The 27,213-nt window shown below is 39.3% G+C and overlaps 1 protein-coding gene across 6 annotated transcripts in view; it reads right to left on the reverse strand.

The window, feature by feature from the left end:
* The window catches only part of LOC122616019 (cyclin-dependent kinase 14), a 92,499-nt gene that overhangs the window by 34,143 nt on the left and 31,143 nt on the right, over positions 1-27,213 (reverse strand). For 3 of the 6 annotated variants that reach the window (XM_043791253.1, XM_043791254.1, XM_043791258.1), the window contains one exon: positions 19,557-19,634. In XM_043791253.1, the coding sequence (XP_043647188.1) occupies positions 19,557-19,634 (78 nt within the window). Of the gene's footprint in view, positions 1-19,556; positions 19,635-22,943; positions 22,964-26,379; positions 26,716-27,213 lie in introns of those variants that run through there. The other 3 variants (XM_043791256.1, XM_043791255.1, XM_043791257.1) reach the window with 2 other exon arrangements.

Consider the following 27,213-nt stretch of genomic DNA (forward strand, 5'->3'; position numbering starts at 1 on the left):
CTAGGGTCTTCAGCTAATGGCCCGCGGCGCCGGAAGTTTTTTTGTGTAGACTCCAAACTTGCCATTTCCCCGGCTCCACTATTACGGAGTCCATAGTGCACTTGACTCTACAAAATATAAGGCAACCCCTTTCAAGGCACTCGGAGAAGTTTTTCATAATCTGCTTAGACTCAAGCTAGCTCTTGGTGTAATATAAATTAGCTGTATAGATACATAATTCAATTTGATTGTATTATGCATTGAAAACTCTTAAGCAATGCATCTAAAAATGTTTAATATATTATTTGACTTATATATTATTATACAAATTTAGTAATGACATTTTTTTTCTGGTGCATATATTCTCTTTCCCTGCTCTATCATTTTGGTAGGTTTGTAAATATGAAGTTTGATAAGTGGGCGGCTCAGGCGGGGAGTGTCTAAGTGTTTGGCCTGGTTTGGGGGGAAACTTGGCAGTCGGAAAGGGAAAAGGCGGAAAATCGGAGAAAGGGCACCCTCCACTTGACTTGGCGCAGACGGCAAACGTCGCCGAAAAAGTTTTGCTAGGTGCAGATTCTTTATGAGATTACTTGGCTTTCAGAAGATATAAGAATAAGAACTCTCGCCCCGTTTAAAAAAAGTGCATTTATCAGAGGGGCGGGCACAAATTTCAACGCCAAATAATAATTTTAATGAATGGCAATGGCTGAACATTCCTCGAAATTCATGAATCATTAAAAGGAATTTATCTAATTAAGTTTTGGGCTTCTTGTACCGCCCTTGAAATGCTTCCCCTTCGCTGGTTCACTTTTTTGTGTAGATTTCAGCCCACTGTTCGTAAGTTTCAGTGCCACCCAGTCACGCACTCGCCCACACCAAGTTTTTTCGCCAAACAACTTTAGCAGAATGCTTTTGTTTATGTTCTCTTAAAATGGCAATCGCTGACTCCTTTGGCTTTTCTTTGTCTTTTTTTTTTTTAGGTTGCCACAAATGTCGTTACGTGCACAAGTTGCGCTTTTAAAATAATTACAAAGGGAGACAAGCTGAGAGTGCAGTCTTTTCTCCCTCAGCAAAAAATGAAAATATGGTCAAAGTTTCCAAACAGCAAAAATGATGAAAAAAGTGTAGCCTGCTTTTGTGCGATTTGCGGGGAAGGGGAAAAAGTTTCAGAGCCACTGAACGAGCAGCTGTTACACAAGAAAATGTCTGAAAAGACTGCATTGTGGCATCTATACCTATTTTTCTATAGATTGCATAACGACATCAGCTACCGGTTGACTCGATATAGAAAAAACCAAGTTAAGCCAAGTGTGGCTAATGCGAAAAGGGCGGAGATAGAGGCTTTTGGATGCAGCGTCTTGGAAAATATACTGCCAGTACTTCCTACCACATGTCAATAACTTCGTAGCCGAAAAAAAAATGTAAATATTGCATAAGAATATATCTAAGGAACAAAATAAAGAAAAATAAAGTTGAATACGCAGCAACAGCTAGGAAATAAGAACATCCATGGAGCTTAGACAAAATGTATTATGCACAGACGATAAAACGTTTTGTGTTCGTGGGGCACAAAAATAGGACAACAAAAAATGCAGGAAACAGTAGACAATGCAAAGCCTGAAGCGGCAGGGCACCGAGGTGTTAATACTCGGGGTGGCTATCCCTAAAAAATGAGGGTGGAATGTGGATAGGGGTGCTCGCATTAAAATGCCGCCAACGCAAGTTGACACTATTTCTTCAGGAAGGAACGGCGAGTACAGGGAGTTGGGGACTTGCGAACAGTGGTATATGGAAATAAACAGAGTTATAGTTGTCAAATATATAGGTACAATTCCTTTAATAACACGGAATTATAGACTATTAACATTACAGTTAATACCAAAATTAGTTCTCTGATAAGAAACCGATTTATCCAATTTCTGAACCGCAGTTTGTGGTATTTTTCTGCAAGTGCTCCCAGGTTCGGCCAACTTTCAGCCACGTCATCTGACAAACATTAAGCCAGCAGCCGCCTGAAACTGAACTGAACTGAGAACTGAGGCTGGCTTTTGTGGGGGCGTTAATGGGTTAAAAGTGCGCTTAGAGCGTGTATAGATTTTATAATGTGTTTGCTCTGAGTCTCACACCCGCAGTTTATCCCCCCACCTTTCGCATCTTGCATGAGTTGCAGTTTTTCTTTTTTTTTTATCAACCAAAGGAAAGAAAAAGGGGACGACACCTGCAAGCGGCATTTTCTCACTCGTCCTTTGCCATTTTCACTTCCGCCTTTGCTGAGCCGGGAAACTTTTTCCCGAGTGTACGTGTGTGCGTAAGTATGCGTCTGTGTGCGTGTGTGTGTGTGGGTTGATTACAAAATACTGTTTAATGTTGATTACACATGCAAGGAGCACAGCCTGCAGCCCAAGGAAAGCAATTGGATTACACACGAATAAATACGAAAAGGATAACTGGTTTTCTTTTTGCAAAATGAAGTAAATTAAATTGGCTAAATATTTTGAATGTTCTGTTTATAACTCTTATACATTTTAGGCTTTTGAAATCATTACCTTTGATATACATACTTTGGTAAGAAATATTTGTTTCTGTGTAAATACCGACTGTTTCTGGTGGTGACTTGGCTTATGGCGCAACAAAAGGCTTCTTCTGCCAGTGACTAACCATCTCTATATATCCCTATCCCTTTCCGTTCAAATCTTCCCGTCCCTTTCCCTGCAGCTCAGTTGCTCTTAAGCCTCATTACTCATACAATGTTGACACTAAACTAGTTGTCTGGCATGCATGCATTAATACAGAAGTGTGAAAAATGTCTGTTCTTTCTTGAAATTGCGACGGAAAAGACACCGAAGAGCTTTAAGTTGCTGTAAGAAATTCTGGGAAATGCTTAAGCCACCAAGCAAGACAATAACATTCTTAGAAGTTTTGAAGTAGCTGGAATAATTTGGCTAAATACCGAGGTAAATGTAGTGCACAGTTTTACATTCAATGACCAATCAAGCCTCTCATAAAAGCCGCACAAAACAATCAAGCAATCAACTTAAGTATGCAAATTATAATAAATTTGTTTTGTTTATGAACTGCTAATGATTTGGTTACGATTTTTATGTGTTTCAGTTTTTTCTTTTGTTTGCTGCCGCATTTCTTTCTGTTGTTTTTGCGCGTGCAGGAAATGAGGAAAACTGTCGCAAATTTGATTTACAACACGCCGGCGAAAGACGGAAAAAAAAAGAAATTGTTGCAGCTAAATTTCCATGTCACCCACAGAGTCGGGAAAGACTTGACAATTGTCATGACATTATTCATTATTCAACAATGCGCGGCGAACGTGATGTAGCATTCAAAAGCAAATGATGGCGATAATGATAATGATGATGCTGCTGGGCGAGCGAGAGTTGCAAATTTGATAATCACAAAATTATATTAAATTTAATGCGCTTTGGCTAAGTTTTAACACATTTGCTGAGGGCACGTGAACAAAGTGGCCACACGAAAAAGTGAATGTTAGCCATGAATTTGATACTTAACACCTATCCGCCCCACAAGTAGGTTTATCTAGTGCGCTCACGAAGGTGTTAAATGGAAATCCTATACCATTTTCTATGCCATGCAATGTGAATGCTGCCTTTCATCGGAGCAGAGATATTGTTTTTCTGAGGCTATCAAGTTTTGTAAATGGAAAGTATTGAGCGAAACATAGTTATGCGTTTTACTGCATCTTTAAAAGTCTTTTCTATATTATAAAAACATTTTTATAACTTTTTAGGGGAGAGGTATGCTTTCTCCCCCCAAACAGTGATTCAAAATTTTCCATTTTCATTAGCCGACAAAAACCCATAAAAAGGCAAAAATCTGTTTGTATCTGTTTCTGAAACTTTCCTCCATCACCTGAACATGTCAATCTAGAAGGACCGCCCAGGAAGCGAAAGAAAATGAAATTGAATTTCCAATCTCTCTCGACCTGCAAACCGAGAAGAGTACCAACTTTCGGCAATGGAAATTTAAAACTTTCGACAGCTTTAATGAAAATAAATATTAATTTACGTCCCGGGCCCTCGCGAAGCCTTTTAACCCGGGGATTACCTTCTCGCGTCTCAGGAAGCTGCAAGTTGGGACAACTTTAATTGGTTTAAAATTAGAAACAACTCTAAAAGTGGATAAAGAAATGTATATTTGTAAAAGGGAAAGGAAAAAGTGAGAAACAAAATATGTTGAAGCAATATTTGGTGACAATTTCTGGTGGGAGTGGAATGTTGTATAAAAAACACACCCTAAAATTACATCAATGGCTGTCATTGGCAACCCGGCAATTTTCTACATAAATCATCAGCGAAAAAACTGGGCAAATAAAGGAAAACAAGGCAGGCGAGCTCGCTTATCGAGTATTTAACGTTGCTTTGGAGTTTAAGTTCTTTTCAAGAGGCTCGGAGTGGGGCTTCGGTTGGAAGTCCACTTCTGGAGCTGGTCATACCGTTGTGTGCCTACCGCAAACTGCAGAGGGTTCCCTCATATCGATTGCAGGTCCTAAAGCTCCCCAACTTCGCAACTTGGCCACTCGGATATTATGCAAAACCACCCCCAATAACAGTGCTGCCTGGCTGATAAGCAACATGGCAACAAAATGTTGAATGTTGCAAATGCCAACGTGTGGCAGCTTGTGATAGCAGCACAGGGAACTCCCAAAAAGAGGGTTGCTATGTCGTGCACTGGGGAAAATAAGTGGCAAGAGCCATACAAGGTATCAAGCTTACAAGTATAAAGTAATCTAAACAGCTAAGAATTTGTTTCAACAACTTCGTTTACCATACAAACTATTTTGTAGTAGTTTTTCTTTAAAAGTAATCTTTGAATTCTTCATTTTTGTTTTGTGTGCATTTTGTTATGCCCATTTTGAGTGATGTGCGGGGTGGGTGGTTTTGGGGTGGTGGTGAATGGTTGAGGTGGTGGTTTCGGGTTTTGGTGGCCATGCAAATCCGTCACGGTGCGTTCGCCACTGGTCCACTGAACCACCGAAAATGCTACAGCCATGCGAAAAAGCAAAGGCGACGACAACTGTCATGGTGGGGGCAATATTTTCGCAGCGACTGTGTGCGAATGTGGGCCCATGATCCGTGGACTGGGATAAAAAGCCCAGCGTGGCACGTGTCTGCACTTTGAGCTCAAACGAAGCAGCAGCCAACTCCATTAGCGGCATGGGGGGCAGCGTGGGTTAAGGGGGTGGAAAATGCCATCACCTGGGGCCACCGAAAAACGAGACGAGAGGCCCGGTTATCGAGGGAGTCGAGTCCTTGTTGCACGATTGCTACTGCTACTGCTCCTGCTGCTGCTGCCCCTTTGCCATTTTATGTTCGCCCAGCTTCTTTATTTTTTCCAACTTGTTTGTTACCTACTGCACTTGAAATGCAGTCAGCCTTAAACCGGATTTTAAAGAATGATATAAGTGGGTTTAGCCTAGGGCTATTCCTTAACGATGGGAAAACTTTTATATTCTAAGCAGTTTTATATTACAGTACAGACATTTAAAATAATTAGAAGCATTTGCATGTTCCTTTACCTTTCAAATTGATTTCAGCCTCTTAAAGTCTACCATTAAAGCCTTAGAGATTTAACGAACTTGAACTATGCTTTTATTTTTTTCTTCTCGTTGTTTTTGCAGCTTAAATGCCTTTCCATCGATTCTCAATTTAGAAGCCATTTCCTTTGGCATTTTCTCATTTTCAGCTTTAGTGCCCTGATTTCTCGGCTTTCCGCGCCCCCAAAATCAACGCAGCTTGTGCTCACGTCTTGCTTCATTATTTTTTATAGCCGTGCCATTATCTATTTACATATGTCTCTCTTTTGCAGCTTTTCTTTTATTAGATTTCGTATTTCCATTTTATTGGCAATTCTCGGCAGTCGCCTTGAAACTGTAAATTCGCATTTAACGCACGATATTCACACTTTTCAAGTTTGTGTATTAAACATCCTTCAGTGGCATCCTCTCATGGCAAACAATTTGGCTTGCATTTCTCCTGCCCTTTCGGCAAACGCGGGCTTTCAAACAGATTTACATGCGATTTGCATAAATTGAGTGCTTCCTTTGAGGCCGCTGATGATGACGATGCGGATGTTGTCGCCCCAGCTCTTTGCAGTTGCTCATGTCCGGGTCCCCGAGGCCACTTCCTCGGAACTCCGCTTTAAGAACTCAGCTCCAACTCCTGGCCCTGCTCCAATGAATTTAAATCTCCGACAAAAAATGGGCTGCCGTTTTGCGAAAGTTAATGTTTCAATTATTCTATGAATTTAATGCCAACGAAGTGCACTGAGAAAATTAGTGGAGTATGAAGTGGCTATGAAAATATAAAGTTTGCAGAAAAACAGTAAGAACTAATTCATTTAATCCTCCGTTTTATTATTCTAAGCTAGATTTTATTTAATAATTTAAGTATTAAAATTCTTCAATTTTTTTGGGTGCTTGCAATTAGTTATAAACCACAGGTTCAGCGTTTCTAAAAGCACCCCTATTGATTTCTGCCCACTGGGGAATTTTTTGATTGGAAATCTTCTTGATTTTCGGTCTCATTTTGTGGGGTCATTGAAGGGTTAAGCGTTTATTCTTTGCATTGAATTTTCCGGTGGCCTGAGAGTGAACAATTTGATTTGACATAATTGGGGTAAAGTCAAGCGGAAACGATTATTTTGTGCATGTGAGTTTGAATGGGGGACAAGAAAAAAAAAGAACGGTGGGAGGTGTGGAAAGTGGGCGTGTGCACAAGCAAAGTAATTCAATTTCCCGGCTTACAGCTCTTTTTTGGCCGCTGGTCAACGGAAAAGAGAAGGGTTCGCTTTGGTTGGGCATGTGTAACCCATCTATTTTTTTTTTTGCACATTTTGCTGCTGTCGCATTGCGTCAGCGAATATGAAGCCACCCCATCACCCACTTAACACCCTCTTACGCGCCCACTCACCTGCCACCCAACAACAGAAAACCAACCCAGGCAGTTAGTTTAAACTTGTTTGCCTCAACTTTTTTCCGTTTCTAGCTGGCCTTTGCATTAAAAATGCATGCGAAAGTCGTTTGACAAAAGTTTTCCTCTACGGGAGACAAAAGGGTGGGTGAGAAAAGTAGGGGGAGGCTTTTGGGTGAAGAGGCACCTTGAAGGCCAAAGGCAAAGTTGCCCCCGAGCAAAGTTGACAGTTACATGCGGGTTAGACAAGATTCTCCCAGTGATTTGCTTTAAAATGCAAAGTGTAAAGGGCAAATGGCAGATGTAAGGGCTTTACTACTAAACTACCCAGACAATCGATAATTTCCAGCAATTCAATTACGGGTTTCCAGGACACACATCACACATGCCACAACAAATCGAAATTCCCACGCTCATTGAAATAACTTCAAGGCAACGAAACTATTATCATATGACAGCGAAAACATTTCAGTTATGTCACACAAATGAACAAAATGATAAAGAAAATTCGTGGGCGAAAATTGTAAGGAAAATTCGTTGGCAAAATGTCAGGCAGAAATGTTGACATTGTTTGGCTTAAGATACAAAACACACGGACTGCAAAAAAGACCAGGCATTGTTGGGCGAAGAAGTTGACAAATCAAGTTTTCCTCCTTCGTATTTTTCTTGTGCATAACGAGCTCAGAAATGTGTGTGTGCTGCTTGCATTGCAACGAACGCAATGAAAAGATAAAAAGCAAACGAAAAGAAAATTATGAAAATGCACAAGATGCAGCAGTGCTCTAATGGAACGGCTTAAGGCAAGCCAACATGTCAAGTGGAAAAGGGGGAAACTCTATTTAGTTTGTGAATTACGTGATAGGAACTAGCTAAACTCACAAAATCTTAAAGAGTTTCTTAATTCATAAAGCACCACAGAATATCTGTTATTTTTCATAAATGTTAAGCTAGTAAAGCTAAACCAGTTTAATAGGTACAGACTTAAGAAGTTAAATCCCCATCTGCAATCCATTAGAGCTAGTCAAAGTGCTATAAATATTGTGTACTGACAATGCATCAGAGGACGCAGACAGAAATACAAATCGCCAGAGTTGGAAAGTTGGTAGCAAAGAGCACATGCTCACTGCACACCCATCCAGGCTTTTATTCAAATTGTCAACTCGAAAATGGGCTGCACAAACAAAAAAAAAATGAAAAAAAAAAAACCTAGGGAAAACTGAAAATCAGCACGCCAGAAAAGAACAGAAGCTGAACAGATCCAACTGTAAAGTTCAACTGAGCGTATGTGCAATGTTTGCGAATGACAATTTACGAGTGGCCAGGAAAGGACGACTGCCAGGACTCGCTTGCTCCGGCACTTCTCCGCTAATTGCCAGCAAAACAAGCCCTCAAATCGTCTTTACACACCTGGAAAAACACGCAGCCGTCATGTAGTCAAATCTATTAAATATATAGAAAAAGTTGTGCTAGAAACTTGTCACTCATCAGTTCTTTGGAAGTCATTCGTTGTCAACTACGATTAAATTAATTAATGTAGTTTAAAATATAATTTTGTATATAATGTTTTTACTTCTTTTTTGTTAGCTGCATAACTAATAACTCAGTGCACTCTTATAATAATTTTTAAGTGATACTTGCTAAAGCGGCCAAATGTTTTTTACAGCTTATTCTTAATGGCCTGGCCAACGAAGCCAGTCGGAGTATGACTCATATGCTAATTCCAGCCACAACAAATGTTTGCGTCCCAACTTTGCACACCTTCAATTTAACCCACTGACAACACCTGTCCTGCTGACATTGAACGATATGCCGCCTCTTCTGCAGACGAAGGAAACAAGATGTTGGCCCACTAGAACTTCTCACCTCCCTGTTCTTTTTTTTTTTTTTGACCAACTTTGATTGATGGCTATAACAACTTTTCGCTTTGGCTTGTCTGGTTCTTTTGTTTTACGCTTTTTTGTGGCAACCCTCAAGGACATTCGAGAATAACTGGCGAAACACCGAAAAGCTTTCAGTCAAATGAGTTACGGCACACACGAAATACCAAAAAAAAAAACACGGAAAAAATAAACAAAAAATTCGACGAGGTTTGGAAAGTTCGACAATCTGTGTAAATCACGGCTTAGATTTTGAAGAAGGTAGTCAATAAAATATTTAACGTATGATGTCTTTCCTTAGGATTTCAATTACAAAGTTTTGATGGCTTCAAATGAATGAGAAGCCGAAGTTCTAGAATTATTTATCATTTGGCCAGCAACTATTTCCGCAACGAACTTCAGATTTTTAATAAGCCAAAAAGTGTGTAGAACTTTTTCTCAAGTAATTCCCAAATTTACGACTTCCATGCGGCGCCCTAAGACAAAAACCTAAAAAAATATGCCCAAAAAGGGAAGTAATCCAAAAGGAGCGCACACAAGTAAAATAAAAAGCAAAAACTTGTTTATGACTTGCAAATTTCCTGTAAAAGCCAAAACAAGTGCAGCACACAAAAAATTGTACTAGAAATGAGGAAACTTGTCCAAGAAGCAAATCAACTTTTTCAAACTGCGGATGGATGGGAAAAACGAGATGCCAGAGGAGTCTGAATGACAAACGAACTAGAAATCCCCGCACTTGGCTAACTAAGACGGAAGTGTAGCCATTCGACCGGAGGCCAAAAGGCAGGACGAGATGAGGTGGGTAAATGAACTTTAAAATGGATATCCCTGAGGTGGAAAGCGGAGCTTGGGACTCTTGCAACTAATGTAATCAAATCAAAATGAAACGCCAGCCAAGCAACTAACCAAAGGCAAATTGCCAGCCAGAGATGAGCGAGTTGGGAAAAGAGTTTGCGAAAGATAGCAAATAGTTTTGGAGTTTGTTTTCAAGTAGTAAGTAGAGCTACACAACGCTGAACAAATTAAATTTATGGTAAGCCATTTAGTCATCGTTAATCTAACCGTTATAAAGACAATATTTCCCATTGAAGTCACATTAAAAGATATTACCACATCATATTGTATCATCGTAAACCTATTTCATACTTCCTTACCTACAACGAATTAAATTGAAAATGTAATTCCCATATCGCTGGCCATCTCTGGCGACCGGAGACCATTGGACTGACTGGAGGCAATCGGAAGATGGCGAAAGGAAATATTGTCATTGAAATGCAAGTCCTGTGCCACCGCTTCTCCACCTGGCCGAATGCAAATTGAGCGGCAGCCGTGGGATGGAACCGCAGATGGAGATGAAAGTGGAGGTGGAGGAGAGTCAACAGCAATAATAATAATAATAAAAATACAAATAATAATTTGCAACAAAAGTCAGTCAAGTGCTTGGCGGTCGGGTTGGTTAACCTCGGAAGAGAGTTCGTTCTTGCCCCTGGTTGTTGGGCCATTGTCAATATTTGCCACCGCCATCTGGTTTGTCATCAGCATCGACGCGATGACTTCTCCGCTCAACTTCATCGATATGCAGACGACACAGAAATCTCAGGGCGAAGACAAATTTTTATATATATATATATTCTCAGCGATTGCTGGGGGATTTAACTGCAAGGCCTGACTGAGTCTTTTGATCAGCAACGCAGTGCACTTCATTTGCATGCAATCATTTGTTTATTTACTTGTAAACAAACCCATGGAGTTGCTGCTAATGGAAACGATAACTTTTTCCCAGAACACTCAGGCATGTTGCTAATTGAAGTAGTTTCCTTAAAGGAAAGTTGAGTCATAGTTGGGCTCAGGTTTACTAATTGAAAAACACTTTGGCCCCTCTCACACGAAAGTATTTAGTTCAGATTAGTTCTTTTTTAAAAACTTCTGGGAAACGAGCTGCTACAAAAATGCGTAGTAAATTACCTTAAGTTATTGGGAGGCGCAGAGAGAAGCCTTTTTTTTTATCTTTTTGCACAAATGGGTAGTAAATTTGAATTAGCAGTGTTCGCAACTTTCCTGCGAAAGCATCAAACTGTTTCTGGTTAGAAAACAACTGACCCATGGTCAGAGTAAATGTAAAATATAATGGAAAATAATTTTCAATTTGCCCGGCTTCCACGTTCCTCTGACAATTTACTGGAATATGTTACTCGGCCTTTCCTGTTCTGTTTCTGTTTTCCCCCCCACTCAAGATTTATATGTACAACGGTAATTGTAGACGCTTGGTATGCGCCTTTCGTGGTTTATTATTACCCCCCACTCACGGCTTTTTGAGCAGCTTTTCCCATTTCACTCCAAGTGTATGTTTTGCTCTTCTTGAGCCAGGCAGCAAGGCAGCCAGCCAAGCAAACATTTCCACCAGAGGAAACACACAATAATATGTGAAAAAGGAACAAATATATACATAGACATATATATTTATATATAAGGGAAAGGGAAATAAAAGAAAAATGCCGGCCAGACCCTAACAAGCGAGACAATAGCCAAAAGCTGTAAATTGTGGGCGGGGCTAAGCGACAGACCAAACAACAAACTGGCACAATGAACAGAATACGAATGTCTAGAGGAATGTCTACTGCCGTTTTGGATCAGTTTCAGCAAAACTGTAATTAAAACTGTGGCTGCCAAACTGTGCAGCCGAGTCAAGAGTGTCAAGAGCAAAGATATGGAAAGAATTTCCAAGGCGAGAGCTCGCTGAAAAACTCTGGCTAAGAAGGAAATCATTTTACGGCCACATGACAGACAATAAACGAAAAGGGGAAAACATGGGCGCGTTGGCCTGAAGGTTGATGGAAGGAAGAGCACGAGGAAGCCATTACCTCGATGCAGGTGCCACATTTGTTGTGAGCACACACATGCACAGAGTCAACACCTTGAACCAGTTTAAGTGAAAAGAAAGGAGAAATTATGGCAGAGTGAGAGCGCTGGGAAACTCAAAATAATGAAGTGCGAGGACGCCGACACTGACATTTTCCTGAAGACCGGGAAAGCCCCTTGATGACGAGGTGGCGACCTGCCCAGCAAGCAAAAGTCATTAGCGAAGCACATGACACGGCCAAAAGAGCACAGTGCTTTCAGGATATGCAAAATGCAATAAAATGGTTTGACTTCTTAAATGGTAGGCTAAAAGCCTAGCTGCATGTACATGTATAAAAATTTATTGAATTTCACAGACTTACTTTATCTAAAACGAAAATTAATTAGTTTTTTCTATGGCTCAACCTTTTGAGAAGCAGGTTGATTATTTATTCCGCCTAAAAATGTTACTTGTTTTTGGTATTCAGTTGAACCAAATTAGTTTTCCTTATTTCCAGACCAGTGTACTGCTGGGTGGGCTTTTTGGCTAGATTTGTGGGGTAAATGCCGACAGTCGGAGCTGTCAGGAAATGCAGCAAAGTTGCCAGCCTTAGGCTGAAGAAGAAATTCTAGACGTGAGTGGCGGCCACTCCTCGGCAATCTTGCCTCCTGTTGTCATGTGCCCCATGTCAAATATTTAACACTTGGTTTATTTTGCATTTGTTTCGCTCCCCGTGGCACATGGAAATTAAATGTTTACGCTTTTTGTGGCAGCAAGTGGGCGTCGACGTCCCCAGCTCAAGCAGGCAGCGCTCAAGTGGATTTCACGGAGCACCAACCAAATGGCAACCAATTTGGAGAACTCTCAGTCCCGGTCTTCGGTCTCTTGGTCCCCCCAAACTTCACATTTCCATATCCAGCTTTATTCGCCCACGCAATCAATGCGGCAGAAATATTTCACAATTGCAGAAATGCAATCAGAAATCAGGAATCGGGAATCGGGAATCGGGAATCGAGCCAAACGCCGACCAAATCACGTAGCATAATATTTTGTTATTTTGTCGGTCTGCACCGAGTCTGCATTGCATTGACAAGCATAAGTCTGTGAGATATGCCACGGAATGGAAATCTATATGTGAAAGCAGATTTTCAAAGTCACGCGCCACCAAACAGCGGAGAGCATGGGTTAAGGCCCGCGCCACCGCAAATGGCTAAAAGTCAGACAACAATCGATGATGAGCACATGCAAGGGGTAAGCGGTGGGGCTGTGTAGCATAACATAGAAATTTGCACAATGCTCTCTGCCAACCGAGCAGTGAATTCAATGATTTCTGATTAAAGTGGGAATAATTTCGCAAAGACGTTTATATAATGTGGCTGAAAGCTAAGCTAAACGGTGTGAGAAGCGCGGAGAGAGGCAGTTTGCCAGAAGTCGTAAGCTCGCGTTGTGAAATTAAAGATTAAAAGCCGTTTCTTGCTCTTTTCTATTAATGTTTATATTAAATGGAAAATACATTGCAAAGTTTCCAATAACTTCCTTTTGTTTCATTTCAAATTCAATGTACCCATAAGCCATGTAGAGTACCCCCTATAAACTCTTATCCACACCCACAATAAGGGACCATCAGTTGAGCTTGAGTCTTCGTTGGCGTGCAAGACGCCAGAACATTTCTATTAAAATGCAAAAAGCCTTTTGTGGCCAACCCCTACCAATTTTTTTTGGTATTTTCCTTGGTTATGCGGTGTCTAGTCTGGCTGTGTTTATCGCTGAAGCTACGGCTTCTGCTTGTTTTTTTTTTTTTTGCTGCTGTTGGCACTGCACTTTGCATGCAAAAAACATAATAATCGGAAAGGGAAACCCATAGTGGAAGACGTGTTAGAGTCGTCTTCCGATCGCAAATGTCGTGAACGTTGTTTGACGTCAGCGTAAGCCACCGAAAATAAACAATACAAAAAGGGAGAAAAAATGCAGCGGCATAGATAAACAATAAACAAAGGCACGAACGCAGCATCAGCAGAAATGGCAAATTGAAAACTGCATTAAGAAATGGCAAAGGAACGGAGCGGCGAAGAAGGAGGAGGATCCCTTGACATTCACTACAGAATTAGAGTCATTGAACGAGTGAAGAACGAGCTGAAGAAGCCAAAAATAAAGTTGTGCAGGAACGAAAATGAGAACCAGACGCGCTGGCGGCAAGCTTCCCAGTTACACTGATAAATATTTCTATAGCATTCAATGCCATTTTTCAAAATAAATGTTCAAATTATAGCTTAGCTAGATATTAGCGAGAGAAGAGGCTCTTTTTCAGTTTATATAGCATGTAAAAAATATGTCTGTAAACATAATAATAAACCCTTTTTCTCTCTGTAGCTAATTGCAAATTGACTTCCAAACTATTTCAGCCTAATTGAATTCTACCCGCGTTGCCAAACAGCCGACCAGTACACAACCGCCAAAGAAACCAAACAGCGAAAATAGTAAAAGCGTCGTTGAAAACAGAATTTTTACGATTTACGTCGGAAGGTTGTGAATTTCACTTAAAATACTTTTATTATGGGCGGTGGGCCTCCAATGAAAAAAAAAGCGAAAAAAACCTGCTCGCATTCAGGGCACGTTTTCCAGGCAACGTTGACGCTTGGCCTGGCATATAAAAAAAGATTTGGTTTTTTCTTCAACTCCAGACAACACATGTACCTGTAATGGGCCCATTCGACAAGAGTCGAAACAGCAGCAACACCAGCAACAATGAGCCGTTTAAAAACAAATTATCGAACATGTACGAAACGCCTGTCACCGGCAGAGAGTAAAATAATAAAATGGAACTGTGGGGAAAAAATGTTTATGGACAGTCCATGATAGTCGGCAGAAATGCAGAATAATCCCGAGCACGGTGTCCCAAGGGGTTAAGCTGTTTGAAATTGGAAAATGTGTTTGGGAATCGGTGAAAAAAGATAAACACACATAATTGACAGAAGTAGAACAAGCCGGATGATGTAATGCAACTCAGGGACTGCCAGGTGCATTTTAAGTGCTTCTAGTTGTCGGGTAATCAGTAGGTAGAATCTGTATTTATTTATAAAAATGTCATGCATTTTTTAGCTATTTAATGGTATACTAAATGTTTTGTCATGAAATTTAAATATATGTGTACAAAAACCAAATCTAATATATACTCTATATAAACATATATTACTTTATTTTTCTTGGAAACCTTTAACCCCTTCGCAATGTTGAACCATTAACCCCAAATGCAGTTCAGTGCCCAGTGCCACTCATCAATGTCACAAACATAAGCACGGAAAAATCGAGGAAAACCCTCCACGGGAGAGGCCTCACTAAATTACTCAGAAATTCAGAAATTCGTGCAATAAAACACAGAAAATACCCGCATAAATTTCTTTTCAACGCGCTGAGGGCGTAAAAAAATCTTCCGGTTTATGGATTTTGCGCTGGCAAACATGTATGAGCGAGTTTCTCATATAACTTATTTAATAGTGCAACATTTAGTGGGGGGTGAGGGTGGGGGGTGTTCGGGGGAAATGCATTAAATGTGCTTAAGCGAGCGAAAGGTCATGTGCGTGATTACTCATACGACGTGTGGCCGTCGCGGAGATCAGCACACACATGCCGGAAAATAAAACTGAAACCAAATGAAAGAGGGCTTTCATATCAATGACATGACATATTAAACGGGCCACCAAAGCGGATTTGTCCACATATACGTACTTCAAATCTTCAGATAAGTTGGGGCGGAAAGTTCTCGGGATGTGAGCGGTGGCCAGTGGGCGGGGCCGATGGCATCTGTAGCGCTTCTTGCTCTTCACAAATCAGAGCGTAAATACAATGCTGAAAGGCGATGGGAAAGCGAGACGAAAAGCGAGAAACGATGCGTGTTCTGATAGCGGAATCTGCTCAGTGGCACTTGAATGGACTGCGATGGTACAGTGATCACTGGAGTTAAAGAAACTTACCAGTACTCGCCAGTACAAACTTATCTATAGAAAGATAACCTCAAGTGTTAATAGATAGTAAGCTGTAAATCAGTTTCAAATAGATTTTTAATCACATCAAAATCCGCATTCAAATCAATTTAAAGCTTAGGACCCGCATTTCTATGGAGTAAGTCTACCCACGCCATGAATCATTCGCAAAGTGAACTACAGATCCACTCAGAGCGGTTATCACTGTATCAGCAGCTCATATGCGGGCAGAGTCCAGTTTAGTTGTTCGCAGGGCATTGAAAAGACCTGGAAAGTGAGTGGGGGAGATAGCATATAGAGGGTGGGTGTGGAGTTCCGGGAGATAAAAGCGAGACGGTGGTGGAGGAAGCATCAACAGTCGGCGACCATTAGCTGCTTATCGCGCTTCGTCTTCGGCTGCTGATTCTTCTATACACATTTTTCTCTGTTTTTCCAGTGGTTTTTTTTTTCATTTTGCCATTGAGTAGGTCTGAAAATAGCAGCGACAGTGAGCTCAAGTGTAAAGTTATCAAGTGGCTGCGACTGGCAGCCAGATAGACGGACACCAGTCAAGGGTTAAAGGCATAGACAACGTCGAGTGTGTTTGGCCATGGCTTGTGACACAAAATGCTATCAGAAAGGATTATGACAAGCCTGCAAAAACGAGAAAAACATGGTAAAGAGCGAGGTGAAACACTCTACAGAACTGTATCACTGGCACAAAGAAATAGAGTCGACGTCGACGGTGATGAAGATGATGATGATACAGTGGCGACGATATAGCAGCCATAGCCGACAACCAAGTGTCAAAGTCGGACATTCGACGCCATAAAATATTTACACCAAAAAGGAGCAAAGGAGCCTCAAGTTATCTCAAGAATCTTACTTCAGTCGAGTTAAGTTATCCTCTATTTCTTAGGGGCAGAAGTGGTAGGAGGGATAAGTGTCACAATTGTTGGTTAAATAAGTTGAGGATTTCTCACTTCAGCTGAGAGGTGTTTGTAGTTTTATCTAAGTCGAGGTGGCCAGATTTAAGTGGTTGTCGTAGTTTTTTATTCTGAACTTCTTAGGAATTTATTAAAATTAATCCCTGTAAGATAATCCCTAAGAAAATACAACTGCAAACATGTTTTTTTTATCGTAAAACAACTTTACAGAAATCATCTAAGAGCACGAACTCAAGAATGATGAATCCAATGAATCATTTCCAGCTCAAAAAGCAAAAGAGATCACAAAGAAATCTCGATCGTTGCAAGTTAACATACATAAAAGATAAATCCGTTCTTGGCAATTGTGAGCTATGAAGAGGAAACGCTGTAACTTGAAACTGCACTGTAAAAAAGTTTAAGTGTCGTACCATATAAACAGTAAAAAGGACTTTGAAAACACTTTATCTCAGTTCCTAAATAGTTTAGTTCGTACTGAAACAAACAGGAAGATTGATTTTATTTTCTTATATTTTATTAAAAGCAATATAACTTGACTGCTTTTCAACGGAAGTCTGGTTTTATTGTTTAGCGTGTAGGTACTTAATTTCTTGTGCAACGTCTTATAACTTCATAACTTTTATGGCCGGCGAATGAAGCAGTTTAGAAGGAGAAGGAGCAACTGTGAGTTACAGACACACAGAGCTGGGTATAATTAAAACGAGGCAACACAAGCGGCAGCTCGTGGGGCAATTAACGATAGTTAAGCTGCAAGTATCAGTTCGCTGACAAACAGCCAAGACAAGTCCAACAACTAGCAACTACAGTTAGTGGGTTTGTTGTAATGGCCTTGGCAGACAACTTGCAACTCGAGTGACATTCCTTGCTTTTATTTGTTCCCTCTTTTTAGTTGCATCAACCAGCTGCCGCACACAACTACTCAATAATGCAAAGAAAACATTTAAACTTCAGCTGAAATAAAGCCAAACGCTACTAGATGTGTTATTCCTTTTTTTTTTTTGGTTAATGCAACATTTATGAGCCGTGGCGAAACAGAAGCTCCCAAATGGCAAAATCGTGAGAAATTGTTTCAATGCAAGCTCAAGATGCATTTGAAATTGTTTCCGCTTGAAGGATTGCCCAATTGTTGACGGGGGTGCTGCTGCAACTCCGAGGAGAAAACTCTGACATATTGGGTGTGGTGGAGAAAATGCGCTGCAAATTTCATTCTTCATCGAAATGAAATAGTAAAATTGCTCACTGAACATGAGTTGAAATGTTGTAAAATGAGAACAAAATTCAGCAAGGAATTCATTCTGCCGAACTGATGAAGGGAAATCAGTTACTGAATTAATTATTACAATTCAGTGAGAATTTAAAACGTGTGGTAGTTTCAATTCCTGGCCACTACTTCCTGGTCATTTAATTATTTTCTGTAAATCTACTTTTCCACGAAATCTGAAACGACTTATTTACCAACATATGCGCCCAATTAAGGCCATATATTGGGTATTTCAAAACAAAATCCCCGACACAAAATGTCAATTAAATACTCAGGCCAAATATGGCTGGATTTCCAGCCAATCAAGACCATTAGTCAGATGTTCAGGGGCTTACCTGTGGCAATCAAACTATATTTTACATTTGGCGCCGCCGTTTCTTTGACTACGCCCCTGACTAGCTCGCAAAACAGACAAAATCGCTCCGATTATGGGAAGCAAAACAGCTGTTCGCCGAACTAGTTTCTGGAACAAGAAATGAAGGCAGAAAGAAAAAAGCTAAACAAAAAAACCGAAAATAAAACCGTTTGCGTGGGCGTTGAAAGACAATTAGCCGCATGCCGCAAAATCAAGCGACCGAAACGGGTTCTCCACTGAGTCAACGTGGTGCAAACTATACGGGTTTCCATGTCATGCCTAAATAAACCATCAAAATGCATGGCGAATTTTATGAAATCCAAAGATTAGAGGGGGAACACCACACCATACCACACCACAGCACTCACATTCGATCAAGTAATTCATCAAAATATGTTTACACTTTCCGCAGTAGTAGTAGTTTTTGGCATATTTCGGGCTCTTTTGTCTGTCAAATTGCATTCGACGGGCAACGAGTGCATTCAATTACCCCTACGAAAAAAACTAAACTGACAACCCATCAAAATGCGTTTTTAGACCATTAAAAGCTTTTCCCATCCATGCCAACGCAGAAATCGATAAGTTTTTGTCGAAATATGCGAATTCGTTTTGCATTTATTTTTGCGTTTTGTATTTGTATCTGCTGCGGTCTCGCAGCATCAAAAGTTTTTTAACTAAAAATTGCATTTTTGGTTTCTCTTTTTATTTGAGAATTGTGTGTTTCGGTCGGGAAAAGCTGAAGGACACAATAAAAGAAGTTCAGTTTTTGTTTTTATAAATGCAAAAATTCGAGACGGAATGAGTTGATGGGTCCCTTTTTTTTTTAGAGGCAAAGTTGATTGAAGTCGGGTTCTTTGGGGCAGGAAATGTTTTGAATACATAACAGCTGGCAAAAAACTTGATGTTTTCAATGGCAAAATTGAAGCGGAATCGGTTTTTGAACGCTTTAGTTACAGGTATTAACAAGGAACAGCCAATGGTTTAACTGGAGAGACTTTTTAAGTCAATTTAATACCATTGAAAATATTTAAATTTCGGTTTAAATGAACATATAACATTACTAAAACTTTGATGAGTGATTAAATAAACTTTTCTTGCTTCATACATATACTTTTACGTTTGACATTTTCAGCAACGCCCGCTTGATTTAAACAAGTTTTTCTGAAGCCGCAACTCGTATTGCATTAATGCACATATACATAAATTTATCTATGGACGATTGCATTACCATAACTAACTATTGTTTGAAAGAAACTGCACCCACATGGAAGCACAGCTCACAGAGTGACTCAACTCATTAAGAGTTTTCACGGGATTATAGACATCTCAAGGCGAAATTTATTTTTAATTAGAGTTTTCTCTTAGAATTATGGGTACATAGCTATAATTTCTACTCACTTAATCTGCCGAAGCTGTGCGAAAGCCTCTTCTTGAGCTTTTGGAGGGCACCTCCCTTTTTCTCGCGCATTGTGACGCCTGTGAATAAAAAGGAGAAAATATACATAAATAAATGTAGGCAAACAAATCACTTAATTGCGCTGAAATGTGAGAGATTTATTAAGTGACATTCGGTGATTGCATAATGATGGCTCCAATCAAGTTGTCTGTTTTCTATATATACATTGGGAAAACTTCAAAACAAACAAACAGAGGAAACCAAACGCAGATTTCGTTGTTATAAACGAAACAAACATAAATCAGCCGAGCGTGGTCTCACATAATAAACAGGGTGACCCCAGAGATGGAAAATCGTGGGGACTGCATGTCCCCAAATGAATAATCAACAAATTTTACACCAACCAAAAATATTCGACCGAAAATAGAAAATGCATTTCTGAGTTTATTTTTGTATTCGAGGGGGAATCTCTCGTTCCCCTCGATAACTTAGCAGTATAATTAAGTTTTCTTTTTAATTCTGTTGTTTGTCGAAATGATCAAATAATAACATTTCGCAAAAGGCGCTTATTTGAATGTTCAGTGAGGCATGAAAATTGGTATTTGTTGCCTTTTTTCAAGCGGTTTCAATGGGAGGCGTGTCTGGTTTTCCTGGTTTGCTGATTGCATTAATGATTTCGAATTGTCTTTTTTCACTATTATTAGAACGCATAAAAGTGAGAATTTTTTGTGGCTAGTGCAAATAAAGCAAGTGGGTCAGCAATTATAAGTGGCAATAGGTAAACTAATTGACAAATATTGATCTGTGTTTAGTAATAAAATCGTGTGGTTACACACAAAGCAATACATATAAATCGCTGTGTTATCTAACACCCACAACCCCTATTCAAATTTCCTCGTTCTTCATATACACTTAGACTTCTCGATTATCCGTCGGCTTCTACTGTATTACCACCATCCCAATAAGGAAATTGCCACTTGAACAATCATTTGTCAAACTCTTCACAACTTTCAAGCCGCTGCACTGACACTGATTGAGATGACCACTCCAAAACGACCTCCACAAAGCCCCTACATTCAATAAATATCCGCTCTTTACCCGGCTGACCACAGTACCCAAGTACCAACTACATGGAAACCAGTTTGGTCCGAGAATAAAGGCGACTTTGACAATTGCATACAGAAAATAACTTAAATGTGTATCTCGCACTGGCCATATATAAAATGTGTTTCCTTTTATTTATTTACCCATATGTGAGCTAAGCGAAATCAGGCGATAAAGTGCAAGCTGGAGTGTTGAGATAACTTCTTGTTCGAACCCCTTGTGTATAGTTTGGCTTGTTGTCGAAAGCAATTTGGCTTAAACAATGCAAGAAGCAACTCAAGCCCGAGCAATTTATGGCCATGGAGTGCTTTGCATAAGGCCCCAAGTACTCAAGTACCTCCCTCCCATTTTCCACCAAACTGCAACTCAATTACGGGGGCCGTTGGAGTCATAACTATAAGCTGTTGTTGACTTCTAAAATGGCTATTCAAAAACATAACCCGAGGGCTTAGAAAGGGGGAGGTGATTTGACAACAAAGAACTCGGAAACAGGGAGAAACTAGGGGAGTACCTATTTGATCAGGAGAAGGTGTGAAAACAAACTATATTAACTAAGCTGGATTAAACTAAACAATATACAGGCTGCTTTTGGTGTGGCTTTTACTCAATGTTATATTGTCTTGTAATTTTTAGTTATTAAAATGTTTCTCTCTGTGCATCCCCAACAAAGAGCACTATATAGCTGTGTTGTTTCTGGTGTTGTCTACATAAGTGAGCTGGAAATATGATTATGATGGCGATGCTGATGCTGATGCTAATGCCGGTTGACAGAGCCAGACACACCGAACCAGGCGATTGCATATAAATGACACTCACTGTGCACAGTGATTTGCATAAAATGGCGCCAGCCTTAATAGTTTTTGATAAATTGTTGTCAATATTGCAAGTGCCCCCTGCCCCCTAAAAAAAAGAAACGCAGTTGTTAACAAAAAACTTATTTAATTAAATGTGTGGCGCAAAAGTTTCCTCTCTGCGATAAAGTTGCAATGGCAAAGTGCCACTGCATTAATGAGTTGCATATGCAAACATCAAAGTTTGCAATCAAAATCAATGTCAACTCCAGACGACGATGACTACAAATTGTGGGCAACTAAGTTCCAGATCAAAGGCGAGTGATATAGCGCCGATATACGCAGACAGGTAGAGTTGAGTGGCATTGAGTGGGTTCAATAGCCTAGAGGTTCCAACGCCCATCCGCCCATGTTATCTACTGACTGGGGGCGTGGCCAGTCAGGCGTGCCACGAGCAAAAATAGCAAGGGCAACGAGAACTGAACAGTCACTCCTGGCAATGTTCGTTAATGTCTGTGACATCTAATTAGGGAACAAATAACGAGGCGCCACAGAAAACAGGCAAAATAAATAATCAAAAATGCAAAAGGTAGTTGGCAAGAAGTGTTCGTTCGGGTAGGGAGTTCTATTGACTTGCCAATGAAATATGGAAATTAATGGGCGCAACTGGGGGGTTGGATAACGATCCCCTATTAGGATAATTATATTTACTTGGAAGTCCTATATGAAACGATACCAAAGGTGGTCCTATAAATATTAGGTGTATTTCTATTACCATGATTAAGGGTTCTATAAATATAATTCTTTGCTCTTATTAAGTGAAAAACTTGTGATAATCAAACAATGAAAGAAATACCCATTAACTGCACACGCTGTGTAAATATTCCCAAAAACACCGGCGAAATTTGATTTCCAAAAAATATATGCAAATTAAATTAAAGCAATTAATGTTGCCTAGTAGTTTACACTCTGTGCAAATAATTAGCTTATTTATAATCTGTATTTAGCCAAGTGCCTTCTTTCGAAAAGCATTCATTACCCCAAAAGCAGACCGGCAATTACCCCATAGAAAAAGAAGAGCAGCCAAACAGTTGACACAAGCCAAAAAGAAAATTCTATGACGAGCACTTTCCAAATTTCTTGTTAATGACGTAATTACCTACAGTCGAGCAAAACAAAAGCAAAAGCGAGGAAAAGTGGAAAGGCGGCGCGAGACAGGCGTGAAAATCGTGAAGGAGGCGAAGCAGATTCTGTGGCAGGCCACACGACGTATACGTGACATTTTGGCCACGACACACGGCAGCTCATCCTACAGTTGTGTGCAAGATAATAGCAGTAAAGTAGTTAAAATAAGCTATAAATTGATACCTTTATTCAGTTACACATGAAAGTTTAAAGCATTGTAAAGCAGGGAACGAAAACAGTTCTTTACAATATAAAGTGTTTTAGAATTCAATGAGTATATACTTTCAAGAAAGTTATAGTATAACATACACATCTGTGGTTATATATCCTTCCCCTTGTTCTCCATCCCCTGGCTTTTAGCCAACTTGCACAAATTCTCTGATTCAATGCAAGGGAAAATAGATTGCTGAGTAAAAAATAAAAAGAAAAACCCAAACAAAATAAGGAAAGGAAAGGCAAAGCTGTTGCTAGCAAAAATATTTTGACACTTTTCGGCGACAAGCAGCTGACTAATTGCGAGAGTTTTGCTCTTTTGGAGAATGCCGCGAAAAAAAAGCCTCTAAAAATAGAGGGAGACTCGAGTAAAATGCAGCAGCGACAGCTGACGGAACTGAAAGTCCAGGAATGCTCGATGAGTAAATGGCTTATAAATGACGCGGAGATTTTTTGACGCCACAAACTTCCAGGCACCACAAAAAATTCACAGCTCAAAATAGGTGAAAGATGGCCACAAAAAAAAAAAAACAAATTTACGTGACAAGTGGGAAAGCAAAAATAATGTCGCAAATGCACAGATTCAATCGATTTTCAACCTTTCCCTCAGTTTGTAACCCCACTGAACTCCGCAAATGAGTTCTAACTTTTAACAATATTAAATTTGCTGGGCAAACAAGCTTTACTACAAATTTTATTTGTTTGCGGTTCATTTGTATGCAGGAGAAGGAGTTGCAAAGTCTCTGTTTAATTAAAATGCATGTATAACTAATTAAATGTGGAAAATTGAATTTTCCAAGCCGATAAAGTTTCAACTAATTAAAACAACTCTATGCCAGAAACAATCATGAAAAACATGGAAAATAAATAAAAACAAAAGTTTAAATAAAATATGAGCTTACCACAGAAGGGAAAAAAATAAATGAGAGATTGAAAATAACTTAAATTGCTTCACTCATTAATAGTATTTAAATGTTCAACTTCACGCAAACACAAATTTCTAGTTCTGGCTGCCATTAACCCTTGCTGGCCAAGCTTTCTACGCCTTTGGCTGCCCCATCCATCAGCGTGGCCATAAAACACGCATCATTTATTTACCAGGCAAATAATAAAATTAAAAAACCATCAAAACTACACCCTCGAAAAGCGGGATTATTTAGTTTTTTTTTAATATTCACGCACGGCCGAGGGCAAACATAAATTTGATTACCATATAGAACTATTTTTTATCGCCAGCCCATGAAATCTAATCAAATTAAAGCTGGAGAAAGGGAGAGTTTCCTCGAAAGATGGGGCGTGATGGATAAGAAAACTGGGTAGGAAATTAGTCAACCAGTTGCATGTTTTCGTAACGAAAAACTACACATACTCGTATATTTGGGTGAGTGTATTGGCCACCTGTTTTAATAGTTTTTGCACACGGCAGCACCAGCTTTTTGACTGGAGTTGCGTGTTCACGAATCGTTCATCTGAAACTTGCCAAAAACCAAGAAACTTGACAGAAAATAGAGACCTGTCAAATCCGAGCTTAATTAAAATGGAAATAAATTTTTACAAAGTAAAGAGGCAGCTGAAAAACTTTAAGTTTCGGACTGACTTTATAAAAACATAAAAATGTAATTTATGAAGCACTAAAAGTCTCAGCATTAAATCGGACATTAATGTAGCTTTAATTATCAATAGAAAAAGCTGTAAAAAGCTAATTGCATGTATGGCCTACTTTACCAAAACATTGATATTTGGTTTAAAGAAAACTTGTGCTGATAAAAAAATAGGGATTGGGTTCTATTAAGATAAGAAAACAAATGAAAACTGGTTTAAAAAGTTACAGATATCAGAAAGGAGCTCATATTTCTTGACAAAAAAAACTGTAGTTGTGTTTTTCCATTTTAGGTTTTCATTATTCTGCTAAATCGACAGATTTTTCTGCGAAAATCTCTCCTTTATTTAAATTTAAATTTAAATAAGTTGCCGATGGCTACAAATTGAAAGCTGTTATTTTAATTATTGAAGTGAAAGTGTGCATCGTATTCGTCCGATTTCAATATTGACCGTAAATCTAAGCTGTCGTAACTCTCTAATTGATTTAGCCATCGGTCGATAGCCTCAAAATGTAATCAATTTGACATTGTATTTGGCGATGTACAGGCGGCATTCATAATTAGACAACCGAAAGCGACTTGGGAAATAATTAAATTGCATTTAGCCCAGAAGCAACACCAAAACTAGTTGGCCACAATCTAAACTAGTTGCACTAATAAATCAGACGGAGATAGAAATCGATATACCATAATGAGTTTCGGATGCGTTTGTTTCATGTTGGCTTTCCCGATAAAGGGGAGTTTGGAGGTTGCGGCTTATCGCTGTCCGTAAACCATAATGTCTGATTAAATAAATGATTTCGATTTGCCTCGGGCCGTGACGTCAGTGATTTTGTCGGCGGCAATCGTCTTGAGTTCAATGTTCTCTAATAAACAAAAATAAAGTTCAATTCGAGTCGAATTAATATCAATTGAGGAAGGAGAAGTCGCTTTTCAAACGGGTTCCCGAGAAAGAGGCGGAGATAGCTGGGTGATAGAGAGGGCAGAATGTTCTGGATTGCACAATTTTTCAATTAAATGCAGTTGCTGCTTGTGGCAGTTGCATTTATATAACTCTTTTCTTTCATTTCTGCCCGGCTTGTGTCAAAATGTTTACGCTTAATTTTAATAAAATTTACTTTGATGCCTGTCATTCTTCTCTCCGTATTTGTTTTGCATTTAAAACGGGGCTTTCGGTGCATATTTTAAATATGCATTTATTTATTTGCTTTTTTATGGCAACTGCAGCAAACCAAAAAATATATATATATACATATATATGGGTGTTTTTTGTGATTTTCAAGTGTATATGACTGAAAAGGATGCACGGCAGGAAGTTGCAGACTTCAGCGTGTGTGCTGAAATTTAAATTGAGAGTTGAATTTATGGGAGAATTCTTTCTTTTTTATTCTGCCAATATATGCGAATGCACGAAGAACAAAATACAAATAAATTATTGACAGCTCTCCGAAGAATATGCAAGAATATTGGATATTGAAAGCCTGCTGCTTAAAGATATAACATTTATAAAAAATCTCCGGCCAAATGAATAATTTTCAAAAAATGTTAGCTATTCAAAATAATTATTTTTACTCATACTAGAGATTTTTGTTATCAACGTTTGCGTTTCGGAACTCTCGGAATTTGTTTAAAATTTTAAAGTTCATCACAAAATAAACAAGCGCTTTTATTACACTGTGAATTCAGCCTAGCTAAAAATAAACCGAGAAACCATAACAAATGCCAATTAAAGCCGAATCAATATAAATAATTTATTAAAAAGGTGGAAGCATCAGCTTTTTGTTTATATGCTCGATCAATTCCGCTGGGGCAGGAAACTCAAGTACCTACAACAGAGGAATTTCATGTGCTCTCTACAGATCACTGATCAGTGATCAAACAAAAAGATACAGTCATGTTATGTGGATTATTTATGATGTGTATATACGCACCGGCACCAAAATTATTGTTGTTAATTTTAGTGGGCTGACTGATTAATTCGGCCATGTTGCTGCTTTAAGACGAATTTCGGGCGCACAGGTAAGTTTATTTCAATGTTATTCAATTGATTAAGTAGTTGGGTTAACACTCTCGTTAATGGCACACATATCTTTGGTTTTACTGGGTACACGAAAAATTCACTGGGTCACAAATCCGATGGAGATATAGTGCATATAAGCTCCAAACACAGCACACACTATCGAACAAAATGTATCAGTTTATCAATTCTATTTTTTGTTTATCAGACGGCGACGTCGAAGTTGCAAGTAAACGAGGTCAAATTTTATCTGCAGACAAAACAACAATAAATCTAGCGACCACAGACAACAACAAGAGCCGCAGAAAAAGTTTGCCGCTCGAAAGACACTTTTTTGTTGCGGGCTTCGACTTTTTCTACGGTGGTTGTTTGTTAGGGGTGGTTGTTGATTTTTATCCCTTTTAAGTGGTTTCACGTTCAGCTAAATATTATAAAAAGCGCCTAAGTAGTTGCACCAAAGTCACACTTTTTACAATATTTTATTAGCAAAGTTCCACTTTGAAAGCAGCAACTCAAAATAATGCAAATAATATAGGTAAGGTACACGTTTTTAATGTTTTTTTGCTACACAAATCAAACACAAAAATCATAAAAGAAAGACGGCTTCTAATTAAAAAACTATCACAATGATGCTTAAAAATCAGAAATAAAATCTTGTAAGGAAACTCTTTTACACTCTTTTTTTTCGGAAAGTCTCGCAATTTGTGGGGTGTGATTTTCGGGATATTTTCGCCGGGACGCACAACCT

The sequence above is a fragment of the Drosophila teissieri genome, chromosome 3L, assembly GCF_016746235.2.
Source record: "Drosophila teissieri strain GT53w chromosome 3L, Prin_Dtei_1.1, whole genome shotgun sequence".
NCBI classification, from domain to species: domain Eukaryota; kingdom Metazoa; phylum Arthropoda; class Insecta; order Diptera; family Drosophilidae; genus Drosophila; species Drosophila teissieri.